Source organism: Colius striatus, chromosome 7 (assembly GCF_028858725.1).
Source record: "Colius striatus isolate bColStr4 chromosome 7, bColStr4.1.hap1, whole genome shotgun sequence".
NCBI classification, from domain to species: Eukaryota; Metazoa; Chordata; class Aves; order Coliiformes; family Coliidae; genus Colius; species Colius striatus.
In genome coordinates, this window is record NC_084765.1 from 7,987,230 (window position 1) to 8,002,548 (window position 15,319).

Below are 15,319 nucleotides of genomic sequence, written 5' to 3' on the forward strand. Positions count from 1 at the left end.
TACCGGTTTGTTTTGAAGTGTTTTCAACATACAGCATATTTTGGCCTAGATAAACCTTTTCAGTGAAGTTTGTTTTCTTTGGTAAGCAATTAAAATTATTCAGCAAATTACATAACTGTACTAATGCAAGAGAAGTACCATTAACTTCCAAAATAATCCCAGGGAAAAAATGAAACATTTCTTAAACTGTCTTTCGGGATCCATAACCTACAGGCAGAGTGAAGACTTTTTTCTTTTTAGATTAAAGGAGAGAGGAATTTTTTTTCTTATCTCTGGAAGTGACATAATTTACTGGAAAACACATTGCACAGTTGAACTTAAATTGTAATATTCAGACCTAAAATAACCAGGAAAAGGTTGCAGAATAATATGCTAAACAATACTTCATCATCTTTACTCTTCTGCTTTCTTATATGGATATTTATATTAAATGAAGTTCATGCCTTTTGGAAAGACTGTTACAGAAGATTAAGTTCCTCACGTGTCTTGCTGTTGATACATGTATTTTAAACAAGAAAGCAGTGGGGTTTTTTTCCCAGAAAGCAAAATGTGCACAGTGCCACAGTGTGAACCTCTTGATGAACCTTGTTGATTTTAATAAGCCATGTTCTGTGTACAGCTTCCTAAAGAAATATTTCAAAGGGTTTTTTTGTTGGGTGAGCATTTCCATTAGTGTTTTGTTTGCAGTGGTTTCCTTTATAATGTTACTGTAGTGTCCTTATTGATCATAAAGATGTAGTATTTATACCACGAATTTCTTGAATTCACCTTCCTGTTTTGTTGTATACAAAACTGTAAATTATACAAGAAGCTTAATAACTTCTTTTTTGGTTGCTAGCATTTTGGAGATTTTCTAGTAATGCCCTCTTCTGTCTGTTTTTGTACATAAGTATAGGAAGACAAATACTAAAACACAGTCTTTTGCTCGTAGTATTAAGTAGCATATGTGCATTTTATCTGCTGTTCTGAAGAATGTGTAAATGTACATGGGGAACCAATAATGCTCTGTCTAATTAAAGCTGTCAAAGCTTTTCACTGAACAAAGAAGTATGTCTTTGCAATAACATGATATGATATATGCCATGAAATACATTCTTCTGGATAGCAATGTTACTGATTTAATTTAATAAATATTCCTATATCTGGTGTACAGCTTGTGTATTGACACATGAATTTGACATTTAAATAATTTGTTTTTAATCACTTTTACAAAAATATCTGTCATGTTGTCCTCTTTCTATTTCAAGTGAAAAAGTCAACAATTAACAGTGATTGTAACAAAACTGTACAATGGTTGCCTTAAGTTTGAAGCCAGTTTCCTAAGTGACATTAGTAATTATCCTATTGCTAAGGTAACTTTCTTTCTTTTACATCAGCAAGTCAGTGTTAAAAGTGATATGTATAAGAGTATAAAATGTTGTCTAAAAAGGATTCTAATTTTTTTCAGGTGGGAAAGAATAATAATTCTGAAAGGTGGGAGTTCTCTTTGGCTCTTTGGCGTAGAGGAGAAGAATGTTCTTTCCATCTTTGTTTTGTTTCATCAGTTCTCACTGCTCACCTCTGTTAATATTAAAACTCATTAGGATATTGCCAAAGTTTTAACCTGGAACTTGAGTCATGCTATCACGAGTTATAAATAATAAATGTCCAAAAGTCATATACCAGCTATTTACATATTTCACGTATATTTCTCTTTCTTTAAACCAATTTTAAAAGAATGTACTTACCAGCAGATTGGAAACAAGATTCAGTGCTGTAACCTTTACTGTTGTATTTTCTTATTCACACAAAGTATAACAGTATTTCCTGTTGATCATGCCTGTAACATATCAAATTGTTTTCTAAAGCATTCATCTTTGTTATTTCTACATGCTAACAGATGCAGGAGTTTAATACAGAGGTCTGCTAGCTACAATACTTTGATTTTCTTCAAGGTTAGGTTGTGGCTAAAACGATGCTTCTATTTTAACTCTTAGAACAGGTGTTTTTTCCTAGAATAGTTGTTTTTAATATGTACTGCAGTAGAAAAAAAATTAAATCTAGTTCCTGTTTTACTTTGCTAATCCTTGATAATTTACGTAAATTTGGATTTACTTTTTTCCTTCAGAAGCTGAAAAAGTGGCAGCTGTTACTGCTGCTGCCACTGCTGCTACTGCTGTAATAAGGCAAGAATCTCAACAGACAACTGCTCCTGTAATCAGCGTGCAGGAGAAAACGAATCCAGCTGACCCCTTAAAAGTAACTCAACAGGACACTGTGACTTCAGACCAATTGGCAAAAATACAGGCAACTATTGCAATAGAAGGATGTACTGATGAGGAGAATACGGACAGTGGAGGAGAGGGCATGTACAGAGAACGTGATGAATTTGTAGTGAAGATTGAAGATATAGAGACACTAAAGGTAATACAAATATTTACTGTGAAAAAAGAAAAAAAAATCACAAGAACTGCTGCATATGAATTTAGTATCAACAACCTACAAAAAAGGGAAAGGCTGCAGATGAGTTTCTTTTTCTATTCTAATATTTTCTGGCAGATGCCAAGATGTCTTAACTGTGCCTTTCTGGTGCTGGTTATGAATATGTTCCTATGTACATGACCCATTTTATGCTACATACACAATAAAGTAATTCTGTGTGCTGTAACCTCTGTTACAACTTAGAATTACCTTTTTTAATATTAAAGCCCATAATTTTTGGGCAGACTTTTTACTCTCCTCCCCCTACCTTTTTATTTTTCCCCTCCCTTAAAATAGCAGTTGACTTTCAAGTGTAAAGTGTTGAGGAAAGACTTTTGGACTTTTGCAGAAGACTTGGGATTGTCTTTTCTTCTTTTGTGGAAGAGATTCTGCTTGCTCTTCCGTAAGAAATGGCTTCCATAAGCAACCAGTGCAGCTCTTCACATGGGAGTGTTATCTTGTTTTGTTTTAGTCTTACCGGTTCTCCACCTTTCCTCTTGTTGCTATCACAGACAGCAATATTCTACCATTCATTTTTAATATTTTTATTGCTTATCTATGTGTTTATCCTCTTGAGCTTAAGTTTTAAATGAATTAACGTAGCTTTGTCATATATGTGTTACCAATTTTTAAATATTCCATTGTCACTTATAAAACTGATTAAGATATGTTATACTTTCAACTTTAAACGTTATTTACTTTATTTATTTAAACAGACATGAGAAAGGAACCACTTCTTGATTTTTTTCCAAAAAGAGAGCTTTTTGAGTTAGTAGATTACATGTAAGAGTTATAGAGAATTGTTATTACAGCTAAGAATTTCAGATTTGTTCTTAACATAGTTTACTTCTCAAACTACACGAAGAAAATCAACTCAAACTCTTTATTTTTTCTTTTAATTATTAAGTTAAACAGAAAGTGTAAAATCTGTTTCACTGATTTGTACCAAACTCTCTCTTGACGTTAGTGCAAATGTCATGCTATAATGTGCCTGGACTTCTGCTACACAATCTCTAAGGACCTGCAGACTTTTTACTACTTGTAGTGATTCTTGCATTTTTGTTTGAGAAAATATTTCACAGAGCAAAAGAATGAAAGATCGGAAAAATATTATATTGTTTTAGAACCCAAAGTTCTGTAGCTTAGTTGCACAGTCCACATCACACCATCGGCAGAGCTATTGGATAGTACTTCAGCACTGCAGAAGTAAAATTAGTACTTAGCATTATGATTGTAACTTGCTCAAGAAATACAGTGCACAAACACACTTCTGGGAGAAAAACAGGCATGACTTTTAGTAGATAATTTTATGTTCTTACAGGTTGCATTACAAACAGGAAAAGAACCTCCAGCTATTTGGAAAGTACAGAAGGCTTTATTGCAAAAGTTTGTTCCTGAAGTGCGAGATGGACAGAGAGAGTTTGCTGCTACTAACAGTGTGAGTCTTAAAAATTCCTTATGAAGTCTTATGGGAACGATTTTCCTAATGGATGTCTAGGAAACAAAAATGTGATTCTTGCATAGGTTCTCTGCAAGCAACCTTGAGGGACAAAAAAAAAAGATTTCTTAATTTCACAGGTTGATTTGTTGCTTTCCAGCTTGGGCTATTTGGTATCATTCACTCTGCATAACAGAACAAGTTTTCACAACCAGTCTGAAGTAAGTGGAATCAGGCTTGTAAACCAACTGCTTTCCACAATGGGAAGGATACAGATAGGATAGAGTTTCAACAGGTAGCCATTTGCCAGGCAACACATAGGGATGATTAAATTAAGGGAGAAAATTAAGGCCAAAGTACCTCTCACCATATTTTCATACTTTAAGTATTACATGGAAATCCATTTGAGAACTTTTGGGAGATTACAAATGCTGTAGAATGACTCATCTTTGTATGTAAACAAAGTGGGTTTAAACTGTCTTTTTTTCTTTAGTATTTAAATTCTCAGTTGTTGAACTGAATAATTTTGCTTAGAAACACTTGTGTATTTATCTTTTTTTAGTACCTTGGGTATTTCGGGGATGCAAAAACAAAATACAAACGTGTGTATGTGAAGTTCATTGAAAATGCAAACAAAAAGGAATATGTCAGAGTATGTTCAAAAAGACCACGAAGCAAGCCTGTACAGTCAGCAAGGTATTTTATTTCAGTTTCCTTTTCATGTTGCTATATTGATTTCACATTAAGAATGCATCTATTTTAATACACAAGACTCATAACTTGGGCTTATGTGAATTTGTTTTGGAAACTGAGAACTGTGTGTTTTTCTTGAAAAAATGAGATATTAATTACTGCCATATCAAGACTTCGCCACTTTGAATCTGTGGATTGCTATAATCATTAACTTTGGATATGTTAGGGCTCCACATGTGATTTCCTTCTGTCATCTTCTGCCATGTTACTCAAAATAAGGGTAGAAGCTTACAGATGTAATGCTTTTCATTTGTGTGTGTGTGTTGTTTTCTCCTGTCCTGTGGACTTAGGTTAAGTAGGTTTTACTGGACTGTTTTAATGACCATCCTGTTTCAGTGTGCTAGAAACTCTGCTTTATTCTCAATCCTGGAAAGTTAATTTAAAAACAAAAGTTCATTGCTTAAATTGTTTGTTGCAAGCATGGTTTTGCTTCTTTAGTATGTCCTTGCACACTGAGGGTATTTTGCATTTCTTATTACACCTGCCCAACCCCTCTCACCTCACCCTAAAAAGCCTTATCACTTTGAGTCATATCATGTAACATCTATCCAGGCATTAAAATCAGTAATTCCAGTAGTATTACTTTTATTTATCTATGATGGTGGTTTAAAACCCAAACAAATCTGTCATTCTGGAGAGCTGTGTAAAGAATATAGGGCAGATGTACTCAGATTTCAATTGTTCTAGTAAATATCCTATTGATCCTGCAAAATGTTACGAAAAAAAGTTTATCTCACACAGGTACTTTGGCTTTCTCTGAGATTTCATGTCACCTTCTTTCTGATAAGGTTTTCACTGTAATTCACTTTTTTAAGGGTTTTGCTATTGCATTTTGTGTTGACCTTTGATGGTGCTTTTGGAAAAGATGGCAGATTCTGTATTGTACAAACTGTCACACTTTAATGCTTAGTTTATTTTACCTTCTTGTAACTTCGATGGCCTCCGAAGGCTTTCTCTCTCTATGGAGCTTCAAGAACTGTAATTTAGGCAAATTATCAGACATTAGTAAATAGTAAAGAAAAAAATCAGTGCTCCTCATTCTAGAAATGACTGTGTTTTTAAGTCTAGTTTGGTCCCAAACCAATGCCATCAGATAATCGATTTTATAAAATAATCATAACCTACTTAAAACTGTTCCACAACCTGTTCCTTAAGTGTTCTGAAACAATCCTGTCTTTTAACAAAACATGATTATGATTAGCTTGTATCTGTATGCTCTTCTTTCAGTACCGTTTTTGACCTTTATTGCTGCCTTTCCCTCATGTTTTTACTGTATGATGTATTTCTGGAGAGCAGTCAGATTTCATCTCTGTCTTGGTTTCACTAAACTGGATTAATCAAGATCTTTCAACTTCCTCATCCATTCCTCTAATCATTCTAGTCTACATTTTGGTTTTAAATCTTCATCTCTGACAGGTGACTAGAATTATTCTCAATGTTCCTGGATCATATTCTCTCTCATCTGTGTATGGATACAGTATCCCAAATTCACTTTGTCAATGAATCTCATTGATTATTAATATTTGTTCAAGTTGGTCAAGTCTGATTTTTTCATTAAAATATCAATATTAGCTCCAATCTATTATAGCTCATAAATTTTGCTAATATTGGGCAAATTAAATTTTCTATGTCTGTTTATCTAGTAACAAATTTGCAATATTATTTAATCATAAGTAGTTGAGAATAATTCTTAAGCATTATATGGAAAAATATAGTAGTGTATATGACCTAATTCCTAGTTACATGTGACAATGAAATAAGTAAAAATAGTCTGTGAGGAATATATACTGGTTAAGTATAAAACTTTTATTAGTGCCAAAGCTCCTGTGGTAATTGTTTTCATAAAGATCATCTTCACATTATTGCAGGACTGTTCATTGCAAACCTAGTAGTAGCAACAATAAAACCCCTGATCCACCAACACCAAAACCAATAGCAACTAAAGTCTCTTCTGTGAAACCCAAAGCTAAACAGCCAAAGGTAAAGGCTGAACCACCGCCAAAGAAAAGGAAAAAGTGGAAAGAAGAATTTTCGTCTTCCCAGTCTGATTCTTCACCTGAAGCCCAGAGTGATGAAGATGGTGAGTGAGATACTATTGTAAGCATCTAGTCCTATTTGAACTTAACTGAAAATCATATTACAAAAATACACTGCTCATCTCACATAATTTTCTTTACTAGCCTCAGAAAAAAAATTTAAGTCTGATAGTACCACGCAAAATGGATTTCTTCAAACTATTAACTTACTTGTGTATGAGCAAATACGGGCAACTCAATTCTCACATGTAGTTTATCAGATGCTTTTACTACTTGCTTTATAAGATGGGTGTAACTGTAGGAGGGGGAACTGATTTGATTTTCAAATACATCTCAAGAATAGAATTCTTCATTAATTTTCCATTGCAACTCCATGTTGTATCTAAAACAGCATTCCTGCAGTGCCTGTCTGCAGGCAAATGGGGGGAGCATTCAGATGTTACTGTTTTTTCAAAACCCAAGGAGAAAAAGCAGTTGAGTTTTGGCTGCTTCATTGCTTCTTAAAATGCCAGCTGTTCAAATGCAGCCTGCTGAGCAGATTTGCTGTTAAGACATTCTTGATGTCTTAGAACATTAAGATGTGATGCTTGCAGTAATTCTCCAGAACAGAAAGCAGTTTTTGAAGTGTACATTTTTTTTTTTTTTTTTACAGATTACCTGTGGTAGCAGATACCAAATGCATTTTGCAGTTGTTTATATCATATATGTATGAAGTTAAGCTGTGCAATGCCCATGATTTGTACTGCTGCATTTCCAGAGCATGTTGGCCTCGGTGACTTTTAACTGTAGCTAAAGCTAGGGTTGGTGTACTGGAATAGTGCTTCTGCTGAGGGCAGCACCTTTGAAATACTTATTTTCAAGCAAACTATGAATACATACAACTACTCACATTTAAAAATCTCAAGTAACCTGCTGATCACAGTCATTCGTAGAAATGTGGATATCTGAGGAAGTAACAGCCTTGCTAGCTAAATTACTGCCAAATATCGGTATCTTACATGGAGCCTCTAAAAAGCTCCAGAATGCTTACTAGTACTAGTTGACTACTCCATATGCACGTTTAAAGTTGCTGTCTGTGGAAAAAATAAGCTTCCTCGGAATATATACAAATGTGCCTACATTGCTTTACTGGTAAAATTTGGTTTACATGTTTTTTGAGTTGGAGGGTTAGGTGGGTTTGACTCTGATGGTATGCAGACTCCTTAGGGACATCAGTACATTCCAACATTTTTCTGTTAGATAGCTTTAAACTTGCATGTAGGCCACTTCACTTAACTGACGCATTATCCCTTGTCTCTAGATGTTCATCTACAACAATACCTGTACCTAATTTTTGTACCTGGTTTTGGCATCCAAGTAGTTTGAGTATTCTTTGTTTATATTTAGTTTTAATCTTGTGGGATACCAGTAGGGGTCACTTGTGTGTTAAGAGAGAAGCCTTCAGTTTTGAAAACCACAAATATTTACAGGATATTGAAGGAAACAAAATAATCATATTCTGATTAATTTTCAGAGCTTGCACCTCCAGCTCCCCTTGTTACTCGTTTTTTGAACACAAGAGCTATGAAAGAGACTTTTAAGAGCTACATGGAGTTGCTTGTTAGCATTGCCTTGGATCCAGACACAATGCAGGCCTTGGAAAAGAGCAATGGTACAGTATGTTTAACATTTGTACATTTCTATTAGATTTTAAGGTTGTTAATCAGTAAAGCAAATGTATTTAAAAACAAACAAACAAACCCCACACTGCCAAACTTGTAGCTGTGTGTCCACATCTGAAGAACACAAATTACGTGTCTGAATATGTGTATTTTTTCACTGTCTTTTTTGAATAATCAAAGTAATTTGGAAATAGTATTTTGTCTGCTTTGTTACCATGTACTTGTGCTATGAATGTCAGAACTGAGCTTTGTTTCTGCTGATGCTGTATTTTAAAGTCTTAGCAAACACTTACGTCAAATTACAGTGTCTCAAGTATGTGCTTACTTTCTTATGAAGAAGTAATTGTATAAATATAACTACATTATTCTTGCTGTTTTTAAAAGTTCTAATTTTCAGACTCTGAAATCCTAAAATTCCAATCAAAGACAACTGTATTCCACTTTTTCTTTGAGGAGAAAATGTTCAGACTTATCTACCATAGTGGACTCCAAGATAAAAGTCAAAACTGTTTTATTTTTCAAAAGTTGGCAAAACACTCAAGTGTAAAAATAAAGGTCCCAAAAGAGTAATCAATTCTCATATTATTTAGTTGCAAAGTGTTGCTTTATACTATATTGTTTTCACCTGTGTTTAAAAAAACTATTTTCTAGACTACCTTTCCTGGTTTGCTCTGATTGTGCATCAATGCATGTCAGTAAGTCTCACCAAAAGCAAAGAAATTGACTTTACAAATAAGAGATCTCATACCAAACTGTAAATTTTCATTCATGGCCACATGCCTATGTCAAAGGCATATTGTGCAATTTCCAGTGGTTTATCAGATAACTTTTATCCATAAGCAATATTCTGAATTTCTTTTGTTATAAATGCCAGCAGGGTCATCTCCTGTATTATGGAATGGTGAATGTCATAAACACAAACTTGTCTTATAAAACTGCTAGCTGTATTGCACAGAAAGAGGTTTATCTAGGAAATGGTTTGAAGTTATCTGTAAGATTTGTGCTGTGTTGCTCTACCTTAATTTTTCTTCCTTTCAACAAAGAAGTCAAGGAAGGAGCAGGATTGCAGTTGGCAATTAAACTGCATAATATCTAGACCAGTTTAGCAGACTGATCCAAAAAAGAGAGTTTTGTCACATTTAAGATGAGTTTGTGCAAACTTCCACATTTTGTGTTAAGAAGTTGAACTACAGATTGAATGGGAATCACATTACTCTGTGTCTCTTAATAATCAACTACTAAGATTTTTTTAATGTCTTTCAGATGAGCTACTTTTGCCCCACATGAGAAAAATTGATGGTATGCTGAATGACAATAGGAAAAGGCTGCTTTCCAAATTACGATTGGATCATACTTTCAAGGTATTCTCTTTTAAATTCTGGGATTTTTGAAGTAATATTACGAGTAAGTCATTGAATGCATACCATGCAGGCACAACTTAAAACCCAGAAGGCAAATTTGTAACAGAAGTGAATATGGATTTGAAAGAGATGCTATAAATTCAGTGCTTGTATGTGGCATTTGGAGAACATTGTGTGATGGAGGAGTCTATGCTGCAAAGGTAAAGTTCTAGTTTTACTCCCCATGTGTTCTGGTTCATTCTTAAGCATTTTCTCTTTTCACTTTCTCAAATTTGCCAAAAGCAAATCTGTTTCCTGTCCTTATAGCGTCTTTGGTTAAGTGATTGTATTGCCTGAAAATCTTAGTAAACTTTTACATGAAGTAGCTATGCTGTGGAGCAGACATCTGAACTTCTTTAAAGTAATGAACATGGACAGAGTAGTTGAAAACCAATAGTTTATAACTGTATCAAAAACCATGGATGAATTGAACGAGTTTTGTTTTCTTTTCCCCACTGAATACAGTTAATATGGGATATTTTAGCACTGTATTACAAACCAAATCATACACTGAAATTAGCAGTCAGTGTCTGGTAGTTTTGCCTGTAACATTCTAACAGTTTATCTCATCCTTTTGATTATGGGTTTTTTATAAACAAAAATATAAAATATTAGCATTGCTTTAATTAAAGCTGGATAAATGAAGCAACTTATCTGAAATGTGTAAGTTGAATTTGGAAACAATTACCATGTGCTCTTTTAAGATGTGGAGTTTACTAGTATTCTCTTCATTCCAACTCAGAATTGTCTGGTTTAGGTCAGTGCTCTGGCCATGTAAACTGTTCTGCCTTCCTCTGGAGAATTCCTATTAACCAAAGCCTCTTGAAACTCAAAACTTTCAGGAAAGCTACTGGAGTGAATAGAAAAACTAGATAATTTAAAATTGTTGAAGTTGTTGTTCCAATTTGAAAGCATTGCAGTGCATATTGTGTATGAACAAGTTAGCTGGCCAAGGTTACTGCTGCCACTGTGCAGCTATCTCTGCGGTAGATTTTTTAGCTTTTTACTGAAAGGACTTTTGTATGAAGTGAAAAATGACTGATGCTAAGAAATTACGGGCAGGGGAGGTTGTTGAATTCTAGTACGGCTTGTTAAAAGAAAATACGAAAATGTAGTCAATTCTGTATTTTAACCCAATAGTCCAAATTAGATCCTGAAGCTCCAGCATGGATTCATTTTTCTGTATGCCTGTTTTTTTTTCACTTCTACTGGAGTATAATGCAAAGATGTATATTCATTTAACTCTAAATATTTTGTTCAGAACCAGACTGTATAACATAACAGTTATAACTGTTTCAAAACAACTGCTAATGTAATGCTGTATTTGTACAACAAAATTATGTACAAATTTATTCATGCAAATAACAGAACTGAAGCTAGAAGAAATGCAGTTCACTCCCATGAGTTGATGTCTTTAAAAACTTGGGCTTTTTTGAACCAGCCATCTACTTCACAGTGCTTTTCCACCTTACAGATAGGATAAGATGCAATAATTTGTATTGTACAAAAGCTGGGACAAGACCTATGAAGATATTTAGACATTCAATGTCTACTACAATTCACAGACTTCCTATGCCTGACTAGGCATTAAGTACTTGGGCATTTCCAAGTAACTCAGAGATTCTTGGATAGAAATTGAATGGAAAGCATTTTAGACGGTAAAAAATGCCTAGTGGAGCCTTTTTTTTCCTCTAGTTTCTAATGAAAGAATGAAAGTGATAAACTAAGATACAATAAAAGGACCTTCATGTCTAGAAAATTTATGGTAGTTAGGAATAGTTGGTCAAAGTGCATATGGTTGCTTGATCTGATGAAGACCTTTTATCAGGTCTTTGGGGAAGATTAAATCGTTTTATAAGAGACTGCACTCTAACTTTTCAAGAAAAATGGCCAGTTTATCAGCAGTCTAGGTGGCCAACCATTCTTGAATTTGTCCTAATTCTTTTTTTTTCTTTTTTCTTTTTTTTTTTTTTCTTTTATGTGCTCTGTTTAAAGAATGCTTTGGAAAACTTTCCTGAACTGACAGTGGTCACTCGGGATTCTAAGACAAAAAGTGGAGGAGGAACATCTGTGTCTAAGATCAAAATGAATGGTAAAGCTTACAACAAGAAAACACTGAGGGCTTCTAAATCAGCTACTAAATTAGCACAGGTGAGTGTTCAGAGGGTTTATTGCTGCCACCATCTGACTTTTAATATGATAACCACATTTACTTTAAATACTACTTCATGTATTAGATTTTGGGGAATATTTATCAAAACATAGTTTGTTAGTGGGGTGCTTTAACAAGTGAATGTTAAAAACTTAACATTTACAGCAGTATGTTAAATCATTGTTTTAACTTATCTATGAAACACAGTTATATTTGGTAGGGATACAAAATATAATAAACTAATTCATAATTAAATTCTGTGTTTAGACCCAAATGGGATTTCCTGTTTAAATTAACAGGAAGTCTTCTGTAGCAACTACTCAAGACTGTAAGATGCTGAAATGTAGTAATATGCAGATTGCCTGATACAGGCAGCAGGTGGTAGGTGTAGTTGGGTGGGAAGGGAGAGGTGAGCTCCACTGTTGCTGTGCTTCTTGCCTGCCGTAGCATGCCAAACAGCAGAGCTCTGCTAGAGTCTGCTTCTGTCACCACCAAAACAAGGACTGAACTTCAGATCCTATTTCTCTGTAGCAGTCAGCCTCCTGGACTGTTGCTGAAGCAGCAGCATTTTGCCTTTGCTGTTGCAATTGTGGTAAAATCACTGTGTAGCTTGTAATGATAACTTAAACTTGCTGCAAAATGTAAATGATACAGTGACTTATAAATCAAAAATGAATACTCTAAAAACTGAGACTAGATAACACTTCTAAAATATGTAGTTCTTTATTGCTCCTATCCTCATTTCCAATGACAGAATGAAGCTATGTATCTTAGATTTTTAACTCTCTTTTAAATTAGAAAGTAATGTAGAAAGTCTGGTAGAAAAATAGTTAAGCTTTGGTAATTCTTGCAGTAGTTCTGAAGAAAAGGAGTATCTTGCCTGTTGTAGACTTGCAGTGAGTTTGGCAGGAGTGAAAGCACTCTTAAACCTGCCTTTGATAAAATGGCTTTGTAGGGAAAATGGAAACTGTGATGTAATATAAATTACTGTGTACCAAAATATGTCCAAGCAATTATTTTAATTAAGTACTTCATTTCTGAATTGTTGAAAACCAGTTTGTTTACAGAAGAAAATTACTATATCTGTGTCATGTATTTATTTAAAATAACTGTTCTTTTCTCAGGAATTTACCGTAGATCCAGAAAAAATACAGCTGTATTCTTTGTATCACTCACTCCATCATTACAAATATCACATATATCTAACATGTAAAGAAGAGGTAAGTATTGTTCTCTTTGAGATACTTTAACTTTTATTGAGAGAAATTATTGAGGGAATGGTCCAACTAGAAGAATTGTTCTATTCTTGGTAAATGAGTACTAATTGAGGCCTCCTATTTTAGTATTAGTTCTTCTGGCAAAGAAAAGGGTCTGCTGAGCACATATGTTGCCCCTAATGGGCACTGCTGAGCAGAACATTCAGATATGAGGCTTACATGGTTTCTGTTTCCCTCGGGGGCAGGTAAGCTGTCTTCACTGTTATCCAAAATAAACAACACAAATTCTATCAGTAACGTCTCAGATCTACAAGCTAGTTTTTGTCTTAGAATGCCCAATCTTTTGATTTTTTTTTTTCCTACAGATCCTTTCTGGTAATATTCCAGGTAGCAAAAATACAAGAGTTGAGGTCTCAGTTGTTAAGAAATGCATTTTGTTCCCTTGTTTTTAAAGCTTTAATCTTTTCTTCCAAAGTAGGTTCATATTTAACTGCAAAATATTATAAAAACAAAACTTGTGAAGTGCTGGCAGCCTAACATGGTACATGTGTATACATCTCCCTTCTCTCTCTTTTATATAGATTTCTTCTGTTCAGAAGAAGAGTGGAGATCTAGGACAGGAAGAGATTGTGCAGCTGTGCATGAAAAATATAAAATGGGTGGAGGATCTTTTTGAGAAGTTTGGTGAACTTTTGAATCATGTCCAGCAGAAATGTGCATAACAAAAATATATCCCAAATCTCACATTCTTCTACAGCACTAACATGATGGAACAGAAAGCTCAGAGAGAGGCTCTGATTTCTTTACAATGCCAGACTGCTTTCTTGTTTGTAGCCTTTTTATTTCTCTTCACGGAACTTCATGCCTTGGCTCTTGCTAAGGAGAAATTATGCTGCCAAGGAAATCAGTCCCTTGAAGATGGAACTAAACATAAACCTAACCATGTTTTTAACCTGAAGAATTATTTTCTATTTTGTAAACTATTGGATAACTTAGTTTTATTTTCAGAAATGTTTTTGACAAGTGATAAAGCATGCACTACATATACTTTTTTCTTTATTGCTAAGAAGGTAACACTTAATATACTTCAGATTTTTCATCCTGGACTAAGCAACAGAAAATTCAGCATTGAGGTGAACTGATTTTTACGTGTCTGGCCACCAAATTTAGAGTTTTGTACATTTTGTCAACAGAGCTGGAGTGACATCAGTTTCTGCATACGTATATTGCCATCATAAAATCCAGAAATGTCATTATGCTTTACGGACTCCTTTTACTATTGTCATGTTCAGGTGACTGAACATGGAGTTGGTGCAATCCTATGACTGCTTTTTGTGTCAAATTATATTGTAATGAAAGACCTTAACTATTTTCCCTCTTTTGAAGAAAAAAATATTTTCCTTTATACTGTGGGGTTTTTTTTCTTTTGGAAAAAAAAAAATCAATTGTACATTTTATCTCACTAATAGTTGTATTTTTCACAGAGAAAATATTGTGGTTAAAATTGTTTCATGTATCTTTGTAATACATTTTCCATTGTTTTCAGTAAATCCTATTCATTTATATGTTGATTTCATATTGTAAACTATATATCTCGAGGTAACTCTTGTTTATACAGGTTTGCTTCAGTGTTAACCAGAGTAATGCATATTAGACTAGTTTTGATTTAAATGTAGTTGTGTTAGACACTGCAATTATTTTCTGATATGTGAAAATAAATTTCCTACTAAACTAGCACTTGATTAACTGAGAGTTTAAATGAAGAGCTACCATACTTTATCTTCGCCAACAAAAACTGATGATTGAATAGAGTATATGCAGTGTTAAACACAGCTTACATAATTGTTTGTAGAACTGGCAGTTGCAGAGCTGTTCTCTTTTTGGTGCCTTTCAAGTCTTTGGAGATCTTTGTAGCTTTTTTGCTCCCTCCATTTTGTTATCAGTAGTGCCACTAGTCACACTCAGACAATGAATGTAATAGGCTCTAATCAGGAGAACATTTTCTTTAAATTTGCCAACAGAATGCCTTACTCAGTCATTCAGAATAGATTTGTACTCTACTGGCGTCCTAAAAAATAGTCATGTTGGTTTTTTTGCAGATAATGTAGGAAAAAAAAATCATTCCTTTATCCTTTCATTGCCACCTAGTGCCTTAATTTCAGCCAAGAAAGCAGGGTTCACTATTCATTGGCCAAATGAAAT

The 15,319-nt window shown here is 34.2% G+C and overlaps 1 protein-coding gene across 3 annotated transcripts in view; it reads left to right on the plus strand.

Moving 5' to 3' along the window:
* The window catches only part of QSER1 (glutamine and serine rich 1), a 38,438-nt gene extending 23,831 nt beyond the window's left edge, over positions 1 to 14,607 (plus strand). For 2 of the 3 annotated variants that reach the window (XM_061999721.1, XM_061999720.1), the window contains 9 exons: positions 2,108 to 2,403; positions 3,782 to 3,898; positions 4,461 to 4,594; positions 6,520 to 6,731; positions 8,201 to 8,338; positions 9,612 to 9,709; positions 11,744 to 11,899; positions 13,025 to 13,120; positions 13,699 to 14,607. In XM_061999721.1, coding sequence (XP_061855705.1) covers positions 2,108 to 2,403; positions 3,782 to 3,898; positions 4,461 to 4,594; positions 6,520 to 6,731; positions 8,201 to 8,338; positions 9,612 to 9,709; positions 11,744 to 11,899; positions 13,025 to 13,120; positions 13,699 to 13,839 — 1,388 coding nt within the window. In that variant the 3' untranslated portion in view covers positions 13,840 to 14,607. Of the gene's footprint in view, positions 1 to 2,107; positions 2,404 to 3,781; positions 3,899 to 4,460; positions 4,595 to 6,519; positions 6,732 to 7,339; positions 7,580 to 8,200; positions 8,339 to 9,611; positions 9,710 to 11,743; positions 11,900 to 13,024; positions 13,121 to 13,698 lie in introns of those variants that run through there. The other variant, XM_061999722.1, reaches the window with a different exon arrangement.
* The last annotated feature ends 712 nt before the right edge of the window (positions 14,608 to 15,319 follow it).